Source organism: Zonotrichia albicollis, chromosome 7, assembly GCF_047830755.1.
Source record: "Zonotrichia albicollis isolate bZonAlb1 chromosome 7, bZonAlb1.hap1, whole genome shotgun sequence".
Taxonomy (NCBI): domain Eukaryota; kingdom Metazoa; phylum Chordata; class Aves; order Passeriformes; family Passerellidae; genus Zonotrichia; species Zonotrichia albicollis.
The window spans coordinates 29,934,960-29,954,185 of NC_133825.1; the positions used below are offsets into that span (position 1 = coordinate 29,934,960).

Here is a 19,226-nt window from a genome sequence, read left to right on the forward strand (position 1 = left end):
TTATTAATCTTTAAATTGATTCTAAAATTTAACTTGGCCACAATATTTAACAAAAGCAAACCTGAATGTCAAGCTTGTGCTGCCTACATTAATTGCTCCACTCAGCTTCTTCTGTTTGCAAGAAAAGTATCGGGCTATTGACACAGGGGTCTCTTGGAAACAGCTTCTGATGACCAGGTCAGAGTTATCTATTCTTTTAAGTATCTTAATTCTCAGTATCTTCAAATCTTTGAACTGTACATAAGAGTTAAATAAAATACCACAAAAAATATCTCATGGACAGAAGCCTGCTTTTTTTCTCTATTTGCATATATATTCTGAATTTGTGTGTACAGCTCAGATTTTAAAACAGAAACCTGCTTTATTTTTAGCAGGGCAGCTTTGAGTCATCTAGTCTACAATTCTAACACAGTTAGATTGTCACAGAAAATCACACTTAGTCTACTTCACAGCAGCATTCCCCGCATAAAGCTCAAATTTACATTATGTATGTAAATGTAAAAACTGTCATTGCTACAGTTTTTAAAATCATGTTAGTTCTTCTGAAAAAATTATATGTGTCATACCTAAAGCCATTATCCAACCATGCCAGAAACAGGGTAGCAGAAAGAGAAAATTTTCCTTTGATTCCTGCCAACTTGCTATTATTTGTGACCCATCAGTCTCAGCTCATTCTACATCTCTGGATCCTAGAACATGCTTAGTGGAAAACAAGGCATACAGTTTCTTACAGAATTACTGCAAAGAATTTAAAAAGTAGATATATCTTCATCAATAGCAATGGTAAAATTTGATGAGCTCCCAGTTTAGAGGGCCAAGGCTTGTAATAAAAAAACTGACAAGGTTATGAACCTAACTAAATAGGCAGACAAATGCTTACTTGAGACTAATTATTTGAGAATAATTTCTTGGAAGAAAACCAAAACTTTTCATATACTGTAAAGTATGTAATTGTTTAAAAATGCAATCAATGATACAATATTTAAGTATTAGATATAATTGTAGCAGAAGTATATTTCTGCAGTGTTCTTGGCATTCTGTATATTTCCTTTAATAAAGTTTTGAAAGTAATAGCTGGAAAAACTTCACAGTGACTTAAATAGGCAATCCCTAAAGACTTAATCATGTGTTACCATCTTATGTCATTTATAAGATGTGAGTAGGGCAGATTGTTATAAGCAGCAGTAGTTAGCAACTTTTCACAGCAATTTTAAAAGGTAATGCATATCACCATGTCATCAAGATACCTGCATTTCATATAGAATAGATAGATTCATATCATATCATATCATATCATATCATATCATATCATATCATTCATATAGAATGATAACCATTCCCAAAATTAATGTGGGGAACAGTTTCTGTAATTAGACTAATGCTGAATCTTGGACTACCTCAATTATCTTTAGGAATATTCATAAGCAAAGGATGCAATAATCTGAGATCAAATTCCCTCTCACAACAGTGCAGGGGCCCATGTAGACACAGCTGGACCGCAGTGAATGATGCCGATGAATTCCTGCAATGTGCATCCCCCAGGGAGGCAGAGCTGATTTCCTGGGGTCTCAGCTTGGTGACCAGCTCTGACTTAGCAGAAGGAACAGATCTCCATGGCAGAGTTTAGGGGTGTTCAAGCAACAGCCTCCCAGTCCCTTTCCCAGGAACCCTTGTCCTCACTGCAGCAACAATTCACTGGCTCACGACGTTTCTACTGAGCTAGCCTAGGTGACAGCCTGGTAAATTAAAATAAACCAGCACCTATGTTCTCTGTATTCCAGCCTGCAGGCTGCAGCAATTCAGCAGCTGCTACAGAATAAACTCACCCATTTTGAGATCACAGATGAGAACTGCTGAGGCCACACAAAAGTCAGCTCTCTTCATCTGTCACATGCACTGTAGTCTCTATTTGTATACAATGTCTTGTAAAAACTTGAACAATGAATACTAACAATGTTAAACATTAATAACAACAAGTTTCCTTTTTCATTTAATAATTATCCACTATAAACTATGGAATTAATCTAGAGTCATACATAATGTAATCCACAAAAGATGCAGAAAATCATAGCTGACCTTAAAAGTTCCAGTGATCTCTCAAAAACTGTTTTTTAAAAACTAAAACCCATTTATTTTATTTACAAATTAAGAAGATGAGATCACTGATTTCAGGCTGTATTTTAAAAGACAAGCTAACCAACTTAATTGATCATACAGCTCACTTACACCACTACAAAGACAATAAGATAAAGATGTATTCTTAGGGTTTACAAGTAAGTGTCAACACATTAATGCTACCATTGGCAGAGCAAGAGTAAATCATTTTATTGAATTAGTTTATTTGTCAGACTGTCATGTCATGAAGAAGCTCAGTATAATTGGGTGTACTCATTTCACTTCAACAGGATCTCTATAAACTTCACTCTGCTTATACTGATATGTATGTAATATAAAGTATGTCTTCCATAACTAAATACCATTCAATTCCACAAAGTCTGCATCTAACTCCTAAAGATGCCTTAGTAAATCAGAGTAGTCTTCTTACCCGAAAAATGGAACAACTACAACTGTGTAGAAGCAAACAAGTTGAATACTGCAGACATTGTTCAGTTAGTCCAGTGAGGATGGAGGAAGAGTGGAAGACAGATCCTTAGGAACAGGATCTTGCATAGCAAGGCAAAGGATAAAGAATGCAGCTATTACACATAAAGGTCTCTTCCTCACTCACAAGTGAAAAAAATCCCCTCAGTTAAAAGCAGAACACAAGCACAGCACTTGAAGTGAATAACTACCAGCTTTCAGTACTTTATAGGTACAGTACAGCAAAAAACTAAGTGGAGCTGCTGCATATTTTTTTGTGCTTTAACAAATTTACATTATACAAGAGCCATGTTTTTACCCTTCAGGTCTTGTCACCATTTTGAATGGAACTCCAGCAACATGAGGTAAATACTCTGGTACATTTTCTACTACAGTTGAGATGATAACAGGCCTAATCCCTCCAAATTTTATTTTGCAGAAAGAAAAATAAAACTGTGAAACTCAATGCATATCAATGAGATCAAATTTTACAAAAGTTTTTGTTTGTTTCTTTTTTTTTTAACTAGACATATGTACCAATAACAAGATAACCTATAGGCCTACTCATATGGGTCAGTAAACTGCTAATGGAGCAGTCCTAGGATTAGACTTCTCTATGGGGAATTCATTGCATTATCACATATCCTTTCTTTGAAAAAAGCAGCACATAATGCTAGTCACTGCAAAAGCCACTGTATCACAGTCTGTTCATGTGATTGACAATTTGTCCCTTTGAAATCATGCTCAGGATCCTAAAAAAAGCACTACTGTACCTCCTGACAAATCAGTTCTTACCTCTGTGCACTGTTAAAAAGTTTAAGTAAATTCCTGTATTAAATTTCTATTCTGGTAAACCACTATTACCTCCATCATATCCATAAGAAAGAGAAAGATATACTAATTTATTACAGGCCTACAATGTAAGTTAGCAGTAATCAAAAGTAGAAATACAGACATAGATCCTCTTGGACTGAGCACAAATCATTGAAGGAAAGAAAAGAATGGTTTCAGGCAACAAATCTGTGGATACAACAAAAAAAAAAGTGTAAGAAACTTATACCAATATATTTAAACTTTCTGAGGGAATGATTTCCAGGAATAGTACCTCATAAAACCTGCATGGAGTTCTTAGCTAACAGCAAGATTGTCGATATTTGTGTTAAGGAGAGGAAAAAGTATACTTCCAACAGGAAGCATTCCGAAGATGCGCAAGAAACCTCTCTAACTTGGCATTTCAGATTTCCAGGGCAATTAACTCCCCACTGTACCACTTCACTTAACATTAATTAATTGCTAAAGATGTAGTTATGTAACTTATTGAGCTGCTAAGGATAAAACCGCTCCCGAGCTCCCAAGGCTTGAGTGGCACGCCAAATTAGTATCAGTGAAGCACAGGGATTTACCCTCTCTTCTGAGATTGCCAAATCAAGCACTCATTCTCCTTCCAGTGTCAACCAGTGGGAGCAAGTCAAATAAATGTCAGTCAAGCCATCAGCCCACTGCTGCATGGAAAGTTTTATGGGGCAAAATGTTCTGACAAAGTCCCATTGTCATTCTACACACAAAAACATCGGGGGATTCACATCATGGCACCTTTGGAACCAGGACCCCTTACTGTGGGTTACAGATTTTTGCTGAAAAGGAGAAATCCCAGCCTGCACTAATTACTGCATTGCCTAGAAACAGCTTAATTTTCAGGATAAGATAAATTAAGGAACATGCTAATTAATATCACTCATATATAGCAAGTTAAAGCTGACATTGACTCAGGGAAAAACACAATCAAACACCAATGAAGTTTGAGTTCGCTCATTCAGCATTCAGGTAGACAATAGCTTAGAAACAGAGTCGAAATTCCTTTGTTGCTTTTGAAAAATCCAAAAAAGTTTTTACAGCTTCAAAAAAAGATGTTATGATAGCTAAAGAGGCATATAAGGTGAGTCAAGCAGCAGGCAGCTGAAATGTATACCCAGAAAAAACCAACTGCCACCATTTATATAGTGCCTTCTGATTCCATGTGGGTGACTGATGTTTGATTAGTCCAGAATATGGAAACAGTTTCTCATCATTGAAATAAATGACCATTTTGGACGGATGAACAGAGGCTGCATACACACGCCGAAGCTCACTCAAACACACTGAAGAAGAGAAAGTTTCAAGGTTCTATCTGAATGGATTTAGCAGGAATGTGATGGTACAACTCCTCTGTTTTTCTAAAATATGTCACATCCAAAATCACTTTGAAGATCGTCTTCCTACAATGCTATTGATGTTGCTAACCAGGAGCAAGACCTGAAAAAACAAGTGAATATGGTTCTGATACATCAGACAGACAAGTCCATGGGACCAGCAGTGAACCACTCAATTCCACACCAAAGTGATGCACATATGGACATTTATCTTTCACTGCTAAACAGTTACCATCTAACAAAGTCTGTTCTCAAACTGACAGTGGTGTAACTGGAACACTCATTTTTGAGAGGACAGATTTAGGGACCTGGCATTGCAAAATCTGAAAACCAAAGTGTCACAGGCTCCTTGAACCTTTATTTTCTGACAATCCTGATACTGGCTGAAATTATATTCCCAGGTCTATAAATATACACAGAGTTGTACACAGCTACTTTCCAGTTTACAGAAAAAAGTCCCACTATCAGCAGCCTCAACAAGTCAGGTCCTCCAGTCCACTGCTGATCCATAACCACATAAACAATAGATCAGCTTCCTTCACAAGCACAAAAAACAAAGCTTGACAAGTTCCCAGTTTTGTAATCTGGGGGAAAATTTGCTTACATTTTTGCAGAGTTTGTCATTAGGATGAAAAGGTTTTGTTGCTTTTTTTGAACTGTCCACGTAGCTCTGAATAAGGCTCTGAAAATCATATTAGCTACAGCTGAGTAAAAGGTCTGGCAATTTTCTCTAAGACAAAAAAATCAGAAAAAAAAAATCTAGGCAACTCTCAAATGTTACAAAATTTCTCTGACATCTGTACTGATCAGTTTAGGCATTACAGCAGTTTCCCAAGCTGCATGTTTTAATTCTGATGAGGAAAGGCTGTCTGCTCTGTAACAAGCAGGGACACATCACTGATTCAGAAACACACATGAGTGACAGAACACGCTTGAGAGAGTAGTTCAGGAAACTGATGTCACTGGCATGTGGTACTGCCTGCTGTGACACCATCAACAGGACATCATCTCTGCCATAGTGGGAATAGCCACTGCTGTATTTCCAGAGGGACAAACTTAAATGACTGTTTTTGTTAGCTCTGTGGCATGTTTTGCTACTCCTTGAGCACATACACATCTCATTGATTAGGACTCATCACACAGAGTATTGAGGACAGGTGTTTAAGAAATCCACTTAACTGACTAGTAGCATTTAAATTTTAGTAAGGTATAAATAAGAAAAAAATATCTAAGTCTCAGCACTTTGTCCGGTTTCTCTTATTTTACATGGGACAGGATTGAGAAGCAGGTATGTGCACTTGCAGGACAGCACATGGCACTGACAGAAGACCACACTGAGAATGCTACCCCAGCATGGCACAAGTGTGTGAGACCAGGCATAGAAAGGAGCACACACCTCAGGATTTTTTTTTTCTGAAGAGAGGGTAAGGTTATTACCCCTGTGTTTATTAAACCATACCAAACAGAAAATCATTTAGAGACCTTTTTTGTACATTTTCTTAAAAGCTGGATTAAACCACTGAAAATATTGGAAACACATGTTTGATGGGGCCACCAAGCCCATATGAGCAGAGCTGCTTAAGGAATGAAAATGAAGCTGCTTAAGGAATATCAAACGTATGGCCAAAACTAACTTTGAGGAATTTAACATTCCGGTCCAAATGGTTCAGAAAGCAAAAAACCTACCTCTCTGAGCAAAAAAAATTACCTATTTCCTTTGGGTCAGAAAGATACAGAGCTAAATGTTCTCTGCTTCACCAAGTAGGAGGAAAAAGTTGTTTAGGGGACTCACTTGCACTTTCTTGGAGTGATAGTCCAGAAACAGTTTTTAGAGAAAGCTACTCATTGTGTAAGTGATTTCAAGCACACAATTAAGCAGAACATTTCTAGTCAATAGCATGATTGATTTCATTAAAAAATGACAGTTCTGCAAAGTTCCATCAACATGAAAAAATTGAGAGTATGCTTGGGGTGACCCCTCTGGTAGCCTTTGCATTATCTCCATGCCAGTTATGCATGTCCAATACATTTTGAAACCTGCTCCTGAGCCAAATCTGGCCTCCTGCTATGCCTCAGTCTAATCTACTACAGAGAAGTAATCCAGAAATTCTCACAAGTGAGGAAAAGATTAAATTCATCACTTATATGCTCATTTATACAGAATGACAAAAGAGTGAGGAGGAAACCACTAAAGGACTGATGGAACCCTGTGTTATGGACCTTGTAGATTACATTCAGTAAGAACTGTTTAACCAAGGGCACTTCTTGGCAAACAGCAATAAACTTTATTTTAAAAGCACAGAATCAGTTGCAATGAAGCTACTTAGATGTTTAGAAGATTACAGCTCATATTGTTTATGAAATGCAGCTCTGTGACTGCAAGTATTCTTTATAGATAAATTTTTAATTTTACATATTATTTTTGGATTAGGTATGAAGTGACCCAGTAGACAGACGTGCTTAATATAAATCCAAAGTTTGGCTAATTACACACATAACAAGTAGTAAAACTTTAAAATACTTCTAAGCCTTTAGAGCATACTACTTTTTATAAACAAGCACAAATCTGTTCATTTTTCAAAGCTAAATTCTCATACTTATGAGTTCATTAGAATGCTAAAACACACAATCCCTTTAGATTAACAGAACAATTTAATAATAATGGAAGAAGAAAAATTTGGATTAATTTACAAGTGCTTGAAATAGAGACTGATATTCAGAAAAGTGCCATACTTCCCTGATGTGAATTCAAAAGCTCAACATAATTTAGCATATTATTCTGTCAATGTTATCCCACATTTAAATGTCATTCCAATCAACACTTTATTTACTCTTAATAAAGATGTACTCTATCTTAAAGCCAAACTTCTTTAAAGTATCTAATGACAGGATGTAGGCTTTTCCCAAAAATGTTGCACAGCTCCAAAATTGAAAGGTTACAATTAGATAGCAAGAAGTAATGCAGAAAGAAAAAGGGAGTTATGATGCTTCTGTCAGGTGTCATTACACAAACATTACTGTGAATTTCCAGGAGTTATCTATATGAAAGTTTCCCCAAAATTCTATTTTACATTTTTCCCTTTACCTGCCAGTCCTACCAATTCAAGTTGAAATGTGTCAAGCTACATTCTTCCAAGCTCACATTGCATCAGCAGTAATAAAACTTGTGTAATGAGAATTTCACAAATCTACCAAGGATTAATAAACAATACAGGATTCTCTAGCTGCTAAGTGAGATTCACAGCAACACTAGAGTTGCTAGAACAAAAATAAACTATTAAGAAACAGGACAAATACCAGGAGCACCCATTCTGAGGATGAAGACTGTGGCATTCTTTATGAGTACTTCCAGAAAAACAAGAAAGAAAATGTGCTGTTTGTTGCCAAGGTCGTGTAGTTTAAAATCCAAGTTATAAAATTCTATCAAATTGAACTTGAAATCCAGCACTTGTGTTAGAAAGATAAAACTTCAAAGACTATTTCTTGCAGTTCTAATCTCAGCACTCTAAAACCAAAAGAAATGCTGATAAAAATCATGCAAATACAGCCTGGTCAGCAATACTTGCCCTCTCTGCATGTGTAAGCTATTTGCTTTACATACTTTCAAGTCATAAGCCGTATTAAAAGACTCAGAATTTTTTTTCCTTTCCAGATCAATGTCTGCTGTTAGATGGGCACAGACTTAACTAAAATTATGGAAGGAAGCTGAGTAGCAGTAAAACACTGTCTCTATGAATCTGAATTTAGTTTGTTGGCAGAACCCTAAAACAATACATTATTTATGAACTGTATGCAGTTACATGTATGCATATTTTATAAATTTAATATAATGGATCCAATCATCTGGAGAGATTGCAAGAGCTCGGATTAAAGCAAGATGTCACATACCATATTAGATATAAAGCCAAAATTTAATGAGACAAGTAAAGGTCAGAGAAGCACACTGCAGTTTCAATTTGATACCCCTACACTTCTTGTTCTTAAGCATGCATCACAACTTCAAACATACAGCAAAACTAAAAGTTAGTATAAATGGATAATTCTAATGCCAAGCCAACAGGAAAGTTAAACGGTGGTTTCTATTCCAGAAATGAAAGGATTGCAATTCAGTCATCCTCTCTAGTCCTCATTTTCCAAAGTATTATCAAGCAATTTTTAGTGACTGATGCCTGATCAATTGAAATTTGATCCAGCAAAGTTATCAACATGTCTTATTGGTGAGTTAAGGGAAAAAAAAAACAACCCAAAAACTGGGTCTAATAGTAATACAGCACCTTTAGAAGCACATTACCTGCATTTTTCACTGATTATCTGGATTCCATCAGTTTTCTGTACTGTATTGCAGTCAGGAGAGCCCTTTGTTACTCCTTTTACCCTCTTCCTGTTGTTTACATTCTGTCCCTATTTTTCCAGTGAGTACTAAAGTCTCAAACAAAAAGATGCTTCACTAAGACTTCTGTTTAAGGCCTCATAAGTACTCAGTCTGTCGTAGTTACCCATCTTTATTTTGCAGGTGAACAAATTTACATGCAAGAAGAATTAGAGTTGACAAGGAAAGCAGATTAGTAAGGAAGAAACATGAATGGGACAGTGAGGGAATACAGAATCAGAGCAACATTTGGATTTTTATACCGGTTTTCCATATTACTTATTAACTTTTCTCTCAGTTTTGTCATTTGTCTCATATTCTGCCTCCACTTTCTTCACTTCTTTTTGTCACCATTACTCTCCTAATATTAATTAGTATTTCTGAAGCATAATTTGCTGTTAATTTAATCTTATTAAGGAATGACTAAACTGTTGTCTCATTTATTTTATCTTTTCCATTTTTATGCTTGCTACTGTAATTTCTGGAATATATCAATCACTTTCCCCCTGCCCCTTTCATATCATGAGTCAAGCCATGAAAATAATGATTCCCTAACTCTTTCCAGGATCAGTTCAAACAACTTGAATATTCCAGAAAACCTAACCATAATGAGCTTTAGCACTGCCCTTCAATACTTGCGCATTGTTCTTGGTACTCCCTTTCACCATTTGCAGGTATTTTTAAGAAATATTATTCTACTGATAAAAATGCTTATATAACACACTTTTGAAGAGTGTGGTATTTCTGAATTTCTTCCTCTTTGTCATTTATCCTCCATCCTCTCAACGCTTACTCCAACAGTCTTCTGTATTTCTTCTGCAACAGGAATTTTTCCTTTGGTCTTTCCTTTCCTTTTACAGAGCTTTCCCTCTAATGTATGATATGACCCTGCTTCCATATTTCATTTCCTGGAACTATGTCTTTTCCATTGTAGCTCAGAAGCATTTCTACAAAAAAACCCCAACTTTTTTATTGTTCCTCATATGTCCAGACCTCTCTCTTTTTTTGACCCTGCTGAGATACCCTGTCCATAAAATGTCTGTTTTGGGCAGTCAACAGGGCAAACCTTCAGCTTTCTGATTTCCACAATGCTCTCCAAATATTGTTCAGTCCTGCAGAGTGCCACACACACTCCTGCTCTGCTGCAAAACAACACTGAAAAAACACAGAGATTCCCTTTTGTACCTTACCAGCCAAATTCCTCCTTCATGGCTGCACTTCACATCTTTCCTTTCTGTTAACATGCTGGAAAAAAAATAAAATCCAACTCTGTTCTTCACAGCTTAACTGCAATTCTGGTTAATTCTTTGTAAACTTCTAAAATCTTCACTTGCTTTATACTTTATGCTGCTTTAAATTTTAGTTCCAAACCCCACGATTTAAGTTTCATTTTCTTCCCAGTTTTCTTCAAAATTACAAACTTCTTCCTATTGGCTTTTTCTGTGATTACCATCACAAATTTTTCACACATGACAAATACAGTATTTCTAAGACTTTTTTTTCTTTTTTTCTTTAAGAAATTGGCTTATCCTGCTCAGAAACAGAGAGGGAGCATTTCTTGAGTAGATGATACTACCTTTGCAGGTACAAAGGAAATATCCAAAATATATGAGCACATGTAACAGATGATGATGTGTTCACACACCATGAGCAGATGATCACCAGATGATCACCATACACCGTGTAAACAAGCATCTGACAGGTTCATTTTCCCTTTTTAAACACATTATATACTCTGAAGTTTCTCCACCCATTGCCTTTGGGTATTTTTGTTTCAACATAGTGTTTCTTTTCTGACCTTTAAAGAGGGTCTGTCTATCTGAAACAAACAATTCCATAACCTTGAGCTACTTCCTAAGTTCTCCCTTTTTTTAAATTTGATCTTTTTGTTTTTGCACTTTTCCTCTTACACTCCTCTTTCCACTGAGAGCTCAGCTTTTAAAAAAGCAATGTGTCAGACTTCAGGGCCTATTTGCTCATTTCCAACCATTCGACTCAGTAGCATTTCATTGTAGTCAGGCTTCCAAGGATGCCTTTCTTTAACATCTCATTATTTCTGTCCAACTTTTACACAGTTGGAGTAACCTCTTTTAGGTTTTGGCTCTCATAGCACATGTTTTCAAGCTTTTCCCATAATGTTGAGAAATTAGTAAGAGCTGTGTTCTTAGGACTTCGTCCCTGCATCGTCGCACAGAGAATCCACATTCACTCCAAGTGTGGCTACCTCAGCACTCTGAACTTATTTATTGGTCCTTTACTTTTCAGTCACCAGATAAGCAACCCAAAATATCATTTTTTTTCTCCCATTACTTTCAACAAATTAATATATATTTAAGTTGGCTCTCTCTAAGGTTACTTACACACTCATTCTCTCCAATAAGCAAATGAATATTGCTGCAAAAACTCTTCCAGAATTTCTAATTTAATTTTTGATTTACATTTCAACTACTTTTTCCCTATCATTCCATATTTTTTTCTTCTGCTAAAGCTTACAGAATAACAGCTTCTTTCAAGATTTCCAGAATTCACTTTTTTCCTCTCTCTCATTCTCCCATGTCTCTTTTTAAAGTCTTTTAGTGATGTTATGTTATTCATGCACAACTGTTTAAGTTTCAATCGTATTTAAAACAGAAACTAGGAGATGACAAACCTTCTGGAGACAAATACAATTCCAGATGGCAACTGGAGCTGAATGAGGCTCCCAGCTCTGAGCCAAGATAAAGGAAACGTTCACTGACAAATCCTGCTCAGTGCAAGAAAGGCATATTGACACAGAAATACCTACATTACACTGATTGAAATTTCATCTATTTCCTTGACTCTATATGGGTTCTGTGTACTTCATAGTACAATTATTGAACAATGCCTGGACTGAGAGATTAATGACAGTTAAAGAACGAAACATAGTTTCGTTTTAGTTTACCAATTAATAATTTTCGTATTAGTTTACCAATAAATTAGCCAATGCCACAGAGGTCACTTCAAGAAGAGATGGAATTAAAATCCTGGGCTCTTTGAACACTTCAGGGTTTAGAAACTCAGAGTTTATCACATACATTCATTTGTAAACCTCCCCAAACTAAATGCAGCAACAGAAGGAGAATTTCACGTCTCTCAACTAACAAACAGTTCCAGAACTCCCTCCAAAAGGTTCTCCTCTAATCAGCTATCAGGAAAAGGCACCACCTTTACACCATTGCCACAGGTTAAGCACCAATGATATCTAACAGAAAATTATTCCAATAACTTGAGCTCCATTGATCAAGAGATCTTTCAGAAATATCAAAAGCAAAAAATTGTCTTGACCCCATGGTTTAAAAAAAAAAAAGCTCAGAATGCTGACTATATTTTAAAAAATCCCCATTTCAGAATGACAATGCTATATACATTAAAACATATGCAAGTTTTTTTTTTTTTTTAATTCAAAATATTTTCAAGACATTTGGGGTTTCTGAAAATGAAAACTTTAGTAAGGAAGCAACAACTGTTTTGTAGAAAGGAGCAGTAATTATGACAATAATTTTTCCTTTTTATGGGGGGCAAAGGGAGGAGCAACCTTTATTATAATATAATTTTATTTCTTCCAAATGTGCATTTAATGCTATCTGGCAGTCAGTTTTAACTACATAGGAAGCCTCAAAGTTAATATGCCAGGATCATTACAAGAAGCTCCTAAGTGCCAGTTGTGTATTTTTAACAGAATTTTTACATCTCTCATAATATGAAAATATGCACACAAGGTATGTGCTTGAAACTGTTGTGACAAAAGGCATACTTTAGTTATAGAAAACCTAACACACCTGAAACTAAACTCATCATTACTGTTGCTCGTCATACCCATAGCCAGAAACATTCCCATTGTATAAAAGAAAGTTTTATGTTTCAGTCTTTTATGGACAAACTTTGAAGTTCTTACAGGATAAATATGGTTAGAATCACAGAGCAATGCAGGCTAGACAGGACCTCTGCAATTCTCCAGTCTAACATATCAGTCAAAGCAGAGACAGCCTCAAATTTACATTTGCCTGACCGAAGGACTCATCCTGGCACATCATGAAAATCTCCAAGCACAGAGACTCCACAACTTCTCTGTTTAACCACTGTCGTTGTGACTTTTCCCAGTGTAAGATTCCTAACTGCAGCTAGCAACCTTGTCCTTGCCTCTTCTTCTTCAGCACACATCTTTGACAAAAGCTTTTCACTCTTGGTACACTGGAGTGTAGCTATAACCTTTGCAGAACACTTGTGGAAAGACTAAAGAGCACAACTACAAAACAAGTCACATACAACACTACCAGCATAGGCTGAGCAACAGAATCACAAGTAGCCACTCTGCAGTGCTCATGATGAAACAGACAACACAGAGCAGATTCAAACACAGCACTTGAAATTATCAATCATTCTTTGCAGAGGAAGAACAAACCTGGGCCACTTTAACGGAATTTTGAGTGGAACCACCAGCATGATATTCTACTTTGAACTTTTTCACAAGTTCTTCAAATCTGTTAAGAGAAAAATAGGGAAAAAGTTAAATTCTGCAATTTTTTTTTCCAAAACAAGTAATGAAGATTAGAAGTAGATGACATCACATTACTTGAAAACAAGAAATTCACATAGATTGACTGTTACACATAATGCAAGCAGGAAAAATGCATTTTGTATTGTGATTTGAACAAACTCTAAGTATGACATCAAACTGAACTCTTCACCTAAAAGTTGCAAGTGGAATAAACAACCAGGGGGGAAAAAATTATCTGGAGCATAAACACAACTGCAAACTGTTAGAGCTGAACTGTTAGATTGGTAAAACATACGCGTGAAGAAAAAATACATAAATGAAGATATTCAGATGCTTATTCCACCTCATTAAATTTTATATTCTGTTTCTAGCTTAAGAGAGAAGACTGAGGAGATCTGGTGCCTAGCTCAAAATTAACTTAACCCAAACAGTAGTGCTATATTTTAAGATTTCATATGACATAGTACATTTAGACACATTTAGGTGAAGAACTTTGATGAACAAATCCAGCAGTATGTGAGAAAATTTGATAATAGAAAAGGTATCTCCAGGTGAACTTTCAAACCCTTCAAGCCATTCTACTATGAAAATATAGAATTCTCTGTCAACATTCAGTAGTATATTAGGTTTGAATACTAAAACAAATATTTGAACTTCTAACAGAAGTATCTACCCTCATATTTCAGATGACATTTTCTGGTTGGGAGCCAGTGACTGTAAGGCACTGTTCACTGGGTAGGATATGTGCTACAGCTCTGATCAGAGGATACAAGCACTCAAGAACAGTCTCCTCTCTGGTCACAGGCTCTAGAATAGGGAACTGGAATGAGGGAGTAATGGAGTCTGCAGGAAGGCTATGCACAAACACTGCATCATGACCTTCACTTCCAAGTACACTTCAAAATGAGCAGATCAAACAGCAGGACCAGCAACCTCAGAAGATGTCAGACTCAGAAGTACTCCTGCAAGCCAGTCAAAATGCTTACAGTAAACTTTGTTTGCAGATTATGAGGTTCAAAATTACTTTCATTACCCTAATTTTAATAGCATGGATTTGCCTTTAATGCTTATTAACAACAACAAACAAAGCTCGCCCAGTTAGACATATTCCAACACATTTTATTGTGTTTACCTTTAACATCATTTTAAGGAGTGACACATCTTTATTTCAATCACAGTGCATCTACCAACCCCACCCTTTCTCTCCTCCTCACAACTCCAATCTTCTAATATTATGTGAACAACAGCTTTGGGGATAGATTTGTCAAACAGTGATTTGTTTGTTTAAAACGTTTTTATTTTCAATACCATCTTATTAATAAGAGCATTTTTCTTTTTACAGTACTTTCCATTTAAAGTGTTTGAATAATGAGCTACTTACCCCTAGTGAACTACCAATGGGCAGACAATTAGAAAGAATCAAGAACTAAATTACTACATATGCTGTTCACAGTTATCCACACTACTAATTATCCACCAGTTCTAAGTCAAGCAATTGAAACCTTAAATGATAGCAAGTAGCTGAAAGTGGGAAAAAAAATAACAAAACCCAACAGGTCTCTTAACAATTGCTTTTCAAGCAAAGACAAACCATTATGAACCAATTAAGTATTTTGGCAATATTTTTTCTTTAATTTACTTGACATTTTACCTTTTCACTCAATTTGAGTATGTACTGTGCAGTCACATGGTTATTTTTGTATTCTTGTATATCTTTAAGCATGCAAGTTGATATTTTACTTCTTTTGCCTAAAGGAAATTCAAGAAGTTTCCATGTCCACATTATTTAATGGCACGGTAAACCTTGCAAACACAGTATACTTGAGTTGAGCACCCATGTAAGCAGCACTACGTCTAGGTAAGTATGTGTTCAAATAATTATCCTGTGGTTCAAATGAAGAATAAAATACAGATTTTCTGAATCTGGAGGAAAAAAATTGGAAATTGCCATAAAATAACATCTGTATTATAAAAATTTCAAGGTGACAGCTATGCAATCTAATAAATAATCTGAGCAAATTACTTTACAATTACTTAATACAGTAAGACAAACGATGGTTACACTAAAAGATTGAACATAAAAACATGTATGTCCTTGTTTTCAAATTAAGATGGTGAATTTAAGATCTCTAAATATCTGCTACATGAAATATAATGAGTTTATACAGCTGCAACTAAAGTAAATTTTGCTGGTCACTTTCCATGATACGACAGAAAGACAACATAAATTCTGTTGGTTTAATCCACAAGAGCCTGAATTGCATCAAGAATGACCTCAAAATTCAGAATGCTCACAGTTTTTTATCTCAAGATGAACAGTCAGATGGACATTTTTCCCCAAGTCAGCAGATGGCACAGGCAGCGTGGGAACTCAGACGCTGTCACTGAGCGCTGCCTGCCTGACCTGCACAGAGAAAACTCATTCCAGCAGGCCTCAGAAACACAGAGCTTCCTTTTAGAAAACCTCCCCTTGAAGGAAGCAAGTCCAACTGTAGAAACTGCTCCATGACTCAGGAATGCTGAACAGAGCTGCTGTGTGTCCTCACAACTAAGCTGTTATCACACTTAGGAGAATTCAAGAAAATTAGAACCTTATGAGCATAATGGAATATCATTTTAGCTTCATGTTCCATAGTCGCTGGCTTTTCTGGGTATTTCTAAGGCTGTTCTGTATCTGAGAATTGTGACCTTTTTCCTGACCTCACAACATACCATTACCTTAAGTAACAGAATAATAAATCCCACAATCGGCACCATATAAAGGGGCCTCTATTTTTAGTACCATGAATTTGTCCACCACATTAAAGCATATTTTAACAAAAAGAAGTTTGCATTTGCAGCAGCATATGTTTTCAGCTGTGGCACTGATGATCACCTCTAGCACTGACCAAAGGGGTTATGTTAATGTTTTGCTCAGTTACAGTAAAGCAATAACACATCTGTCAGTTGCTTTTTTTTTCCCCTTCTTCAAAAGAGAATGTACTCCTAATTGAACTTGATACTGGAAGGTGAGGCTGTTCTCTAGCCTCACTTTTGGCAGAATTAATGGTTATTAAAAAAAATTATAGGGTGGTAGTAGAAGAAGCTATTACACAAAAGAGCACAAACAAGAAGGAGAATATAATCTGCCTTTTTTTTTTTAAACAAAATACACCTCCTTACTTCACAGGAGGTGGAGGCTGATTTTTAGAAGTCACAGACTCTTCCAACATATGCCATACTGTTACCTCAATGTGGAGACAGCTGTTAGAATTTTCCCCCAGTAAATATCTTTGCTGACAATTGCAACACCCTGTTTGACTCTCAGACCATTCATAACCTGAGCATCACTAGTCACTTTCTCTGTGTGCTCTTACTAAACTACGTGTAAACCTTACACTACTCCTTCTCATAGCACCTCTTTTAAATGCATGATTTACTGTACTGTAGAGAAAAATGCTTTTGCTGTAATATCTAATCCCTTCAGACACCTGAAAAGACCATCTGTGTCAGCTGGTCATCTCTGACCAGCTCTTGCCTCTCACCCCAGCTCTCTCCCAGCCCCTTCTCAGCCAATGCAAGCACAAGTCACTTCTGTACATTTTCAAGGCCCTGCAGTGCAAGGCACTGAACATACCATCCTTCATTCGCTACATTCACATTTACAACAGCCTCCAGGCACAAAGCTGTCAACAAAAATAGCTTTTCTCTCACTAACCCATGATATCATCCAATGTCCAGTTACTAGAATTTTCTATGACTATTAGCAAAACTACTTTAAATCTTCCTTCAAACTATCTTTCATCATAATGTCATAAAAAAGTCATCAGCAAGGCTGTGTGATTTCCCGAGGCTACTCTCCAGCCTAATAACTGGCAATCCTCTCGTGGATCAATACCCATCTCTCATAACTTGCTTTATACACAAATTCTGAGGGGTTTGGAGCTGGGACTGTCTTCTTGTTACACAGCAACAGATACACTCATGTATGGCTCACCATGGTTCCAAAATCAAACTGACAAGAAAAATAAGCACATAAAACATTCCCTACAACCAAAACCATGCAACATAAGGCAGTGGAGCGACACTACGGAAAATTAAAGCAATTCAAGTAATGCTGTTAAGTTTTATGACATAATTTATATTAAACTACAAAAAAACCCTTTTTGAACAGTAAAATAGCCACAGAACACCAGTCTTATACTGACAATGCACCAGAAAAAAACAATTCTGATGCATATGTCAGAAGCTACTTATCTGCAAGAAATAGAGAAAAGTAATCTCTTGTTTTTCAGCAGGGTATGTTGCCCTGGATATCTTTTGATATATCTGCTTATTACCTAAGATGTACTCAATAGCACACATCAGCAGGAACTACACAGAAAAAAATCACCTGCCAAAAGCAGGTAGAGAGGAGAGAAAACTATTTTTTGCCCTTTTGAATGTCAGATAACCAGATAATGACAGCCTGAATGTAAGACAAAAATCAGGCTATTTCATATAACAATAATAAAGTATTTTCAGTGGATTTTATAATTTGTTTGGTGTTATAAAAATCTTCAAAACCACTAAGATGGAAACCTCTTAAATAATCAATAAAATGTTGCAAGCTGCACCTAAGTCTATAACTCCTTTTCTTTTTAAGGTTATGTTCTAGCTGGGGATGCAGGCATTGTTGATATCTCTAAGAGAGGGAGGTAGACAAGGATGTTGTATGTTTTAAAGGTGTCGGATGACTTTTAATTAGATTTTAATTAAAAATCATAATTAATGGTGATTCTGACACCTTTGCCAGATATTTATTTTTACTGGCAAGAAGCAGTCATATTAAGACATGGCAATAGCTTTAAATGTTCAGCTGTGAGAAGAGCCAGACTAATATGCTGACAGTTAGATGTTTGATCCTTTTAATTGCATTTTTTAAAAAATCTACTTAAATCTTCAAATTAACTAACCTGTGTCCAATTGTCTATGAAATCACTCCATAAATTAAAGAAGAAGGTATGTAAGGGAGAGAGAATCATATTTTACAACCTGTTTTAATAATAATAAAAGCTCAGTAAAACTACAAGAACAACACCAAATATTATTTCAATCTTTAGGGAAACCCTCAAGGAATAAAGCAACACAAACAAGGAAATAATGCCAAACCTGCATCCTGATTGTTTTGCAGGGCATGGCAGAAGTAGTTATGCGTACATCTGGACAAGGCTGTCATCTGTCACATTCTCAGTTTCATCACCGCCTGGGCCAGTGCCAGAACAATGCAGGCAGCCACACCGCCAGGCAGATGGGGCACATGTTGTTGAAAGACAACCTTCCCTGGTCAGTGTTAGCAGGCAAGCTGAAGCCCTCATAATCTCATCCTAAGAAAAATCTAATTTACATTTAAGAAAAAGGTCTAATCTTGAGATTGAAACATGATAATTAAATCAGAGTGTATTATTGTTTTAAAAGAAATAGAAGGGAGAATAATTTAGAACTAATTCTGTGGGTTTTTAAAAAGTGCAATTCATATTTTTAACTCTAATCAGTGTACTAATTTCTCTACCTAAATTGTACAACTCTGTGTTCAAAGTTCAAACCCTAG

At 36.2% G+C, this 19,226-nt stretch overlaps 1 protein-coding gene across 2 annotated transcripts in view; it reads right to left on the bottom strand.

Annotated features, from left to right (window-relative positions):
* Nucleotides 1–19,226, bottom strand: part of ADK (adenosine kinase) — a 265,378-nt gene that overhangs the window by 181,693 nt on the left and 64,459 nt on the right. For both annotated transcript variants that reach the window (XM_005481465.4, XM_005481466.4), the window contains exon 4: nucleotides 13,562–13,640. In XM_005481465.4, the coding sequence (XP_005481522.1) occupies nucleotides 13,562–13,640 (79 nt within the window). The remainder of the gene's footprint in view (nucleotides 1–13,561; nucleotides 13,641–19,226) is intronic.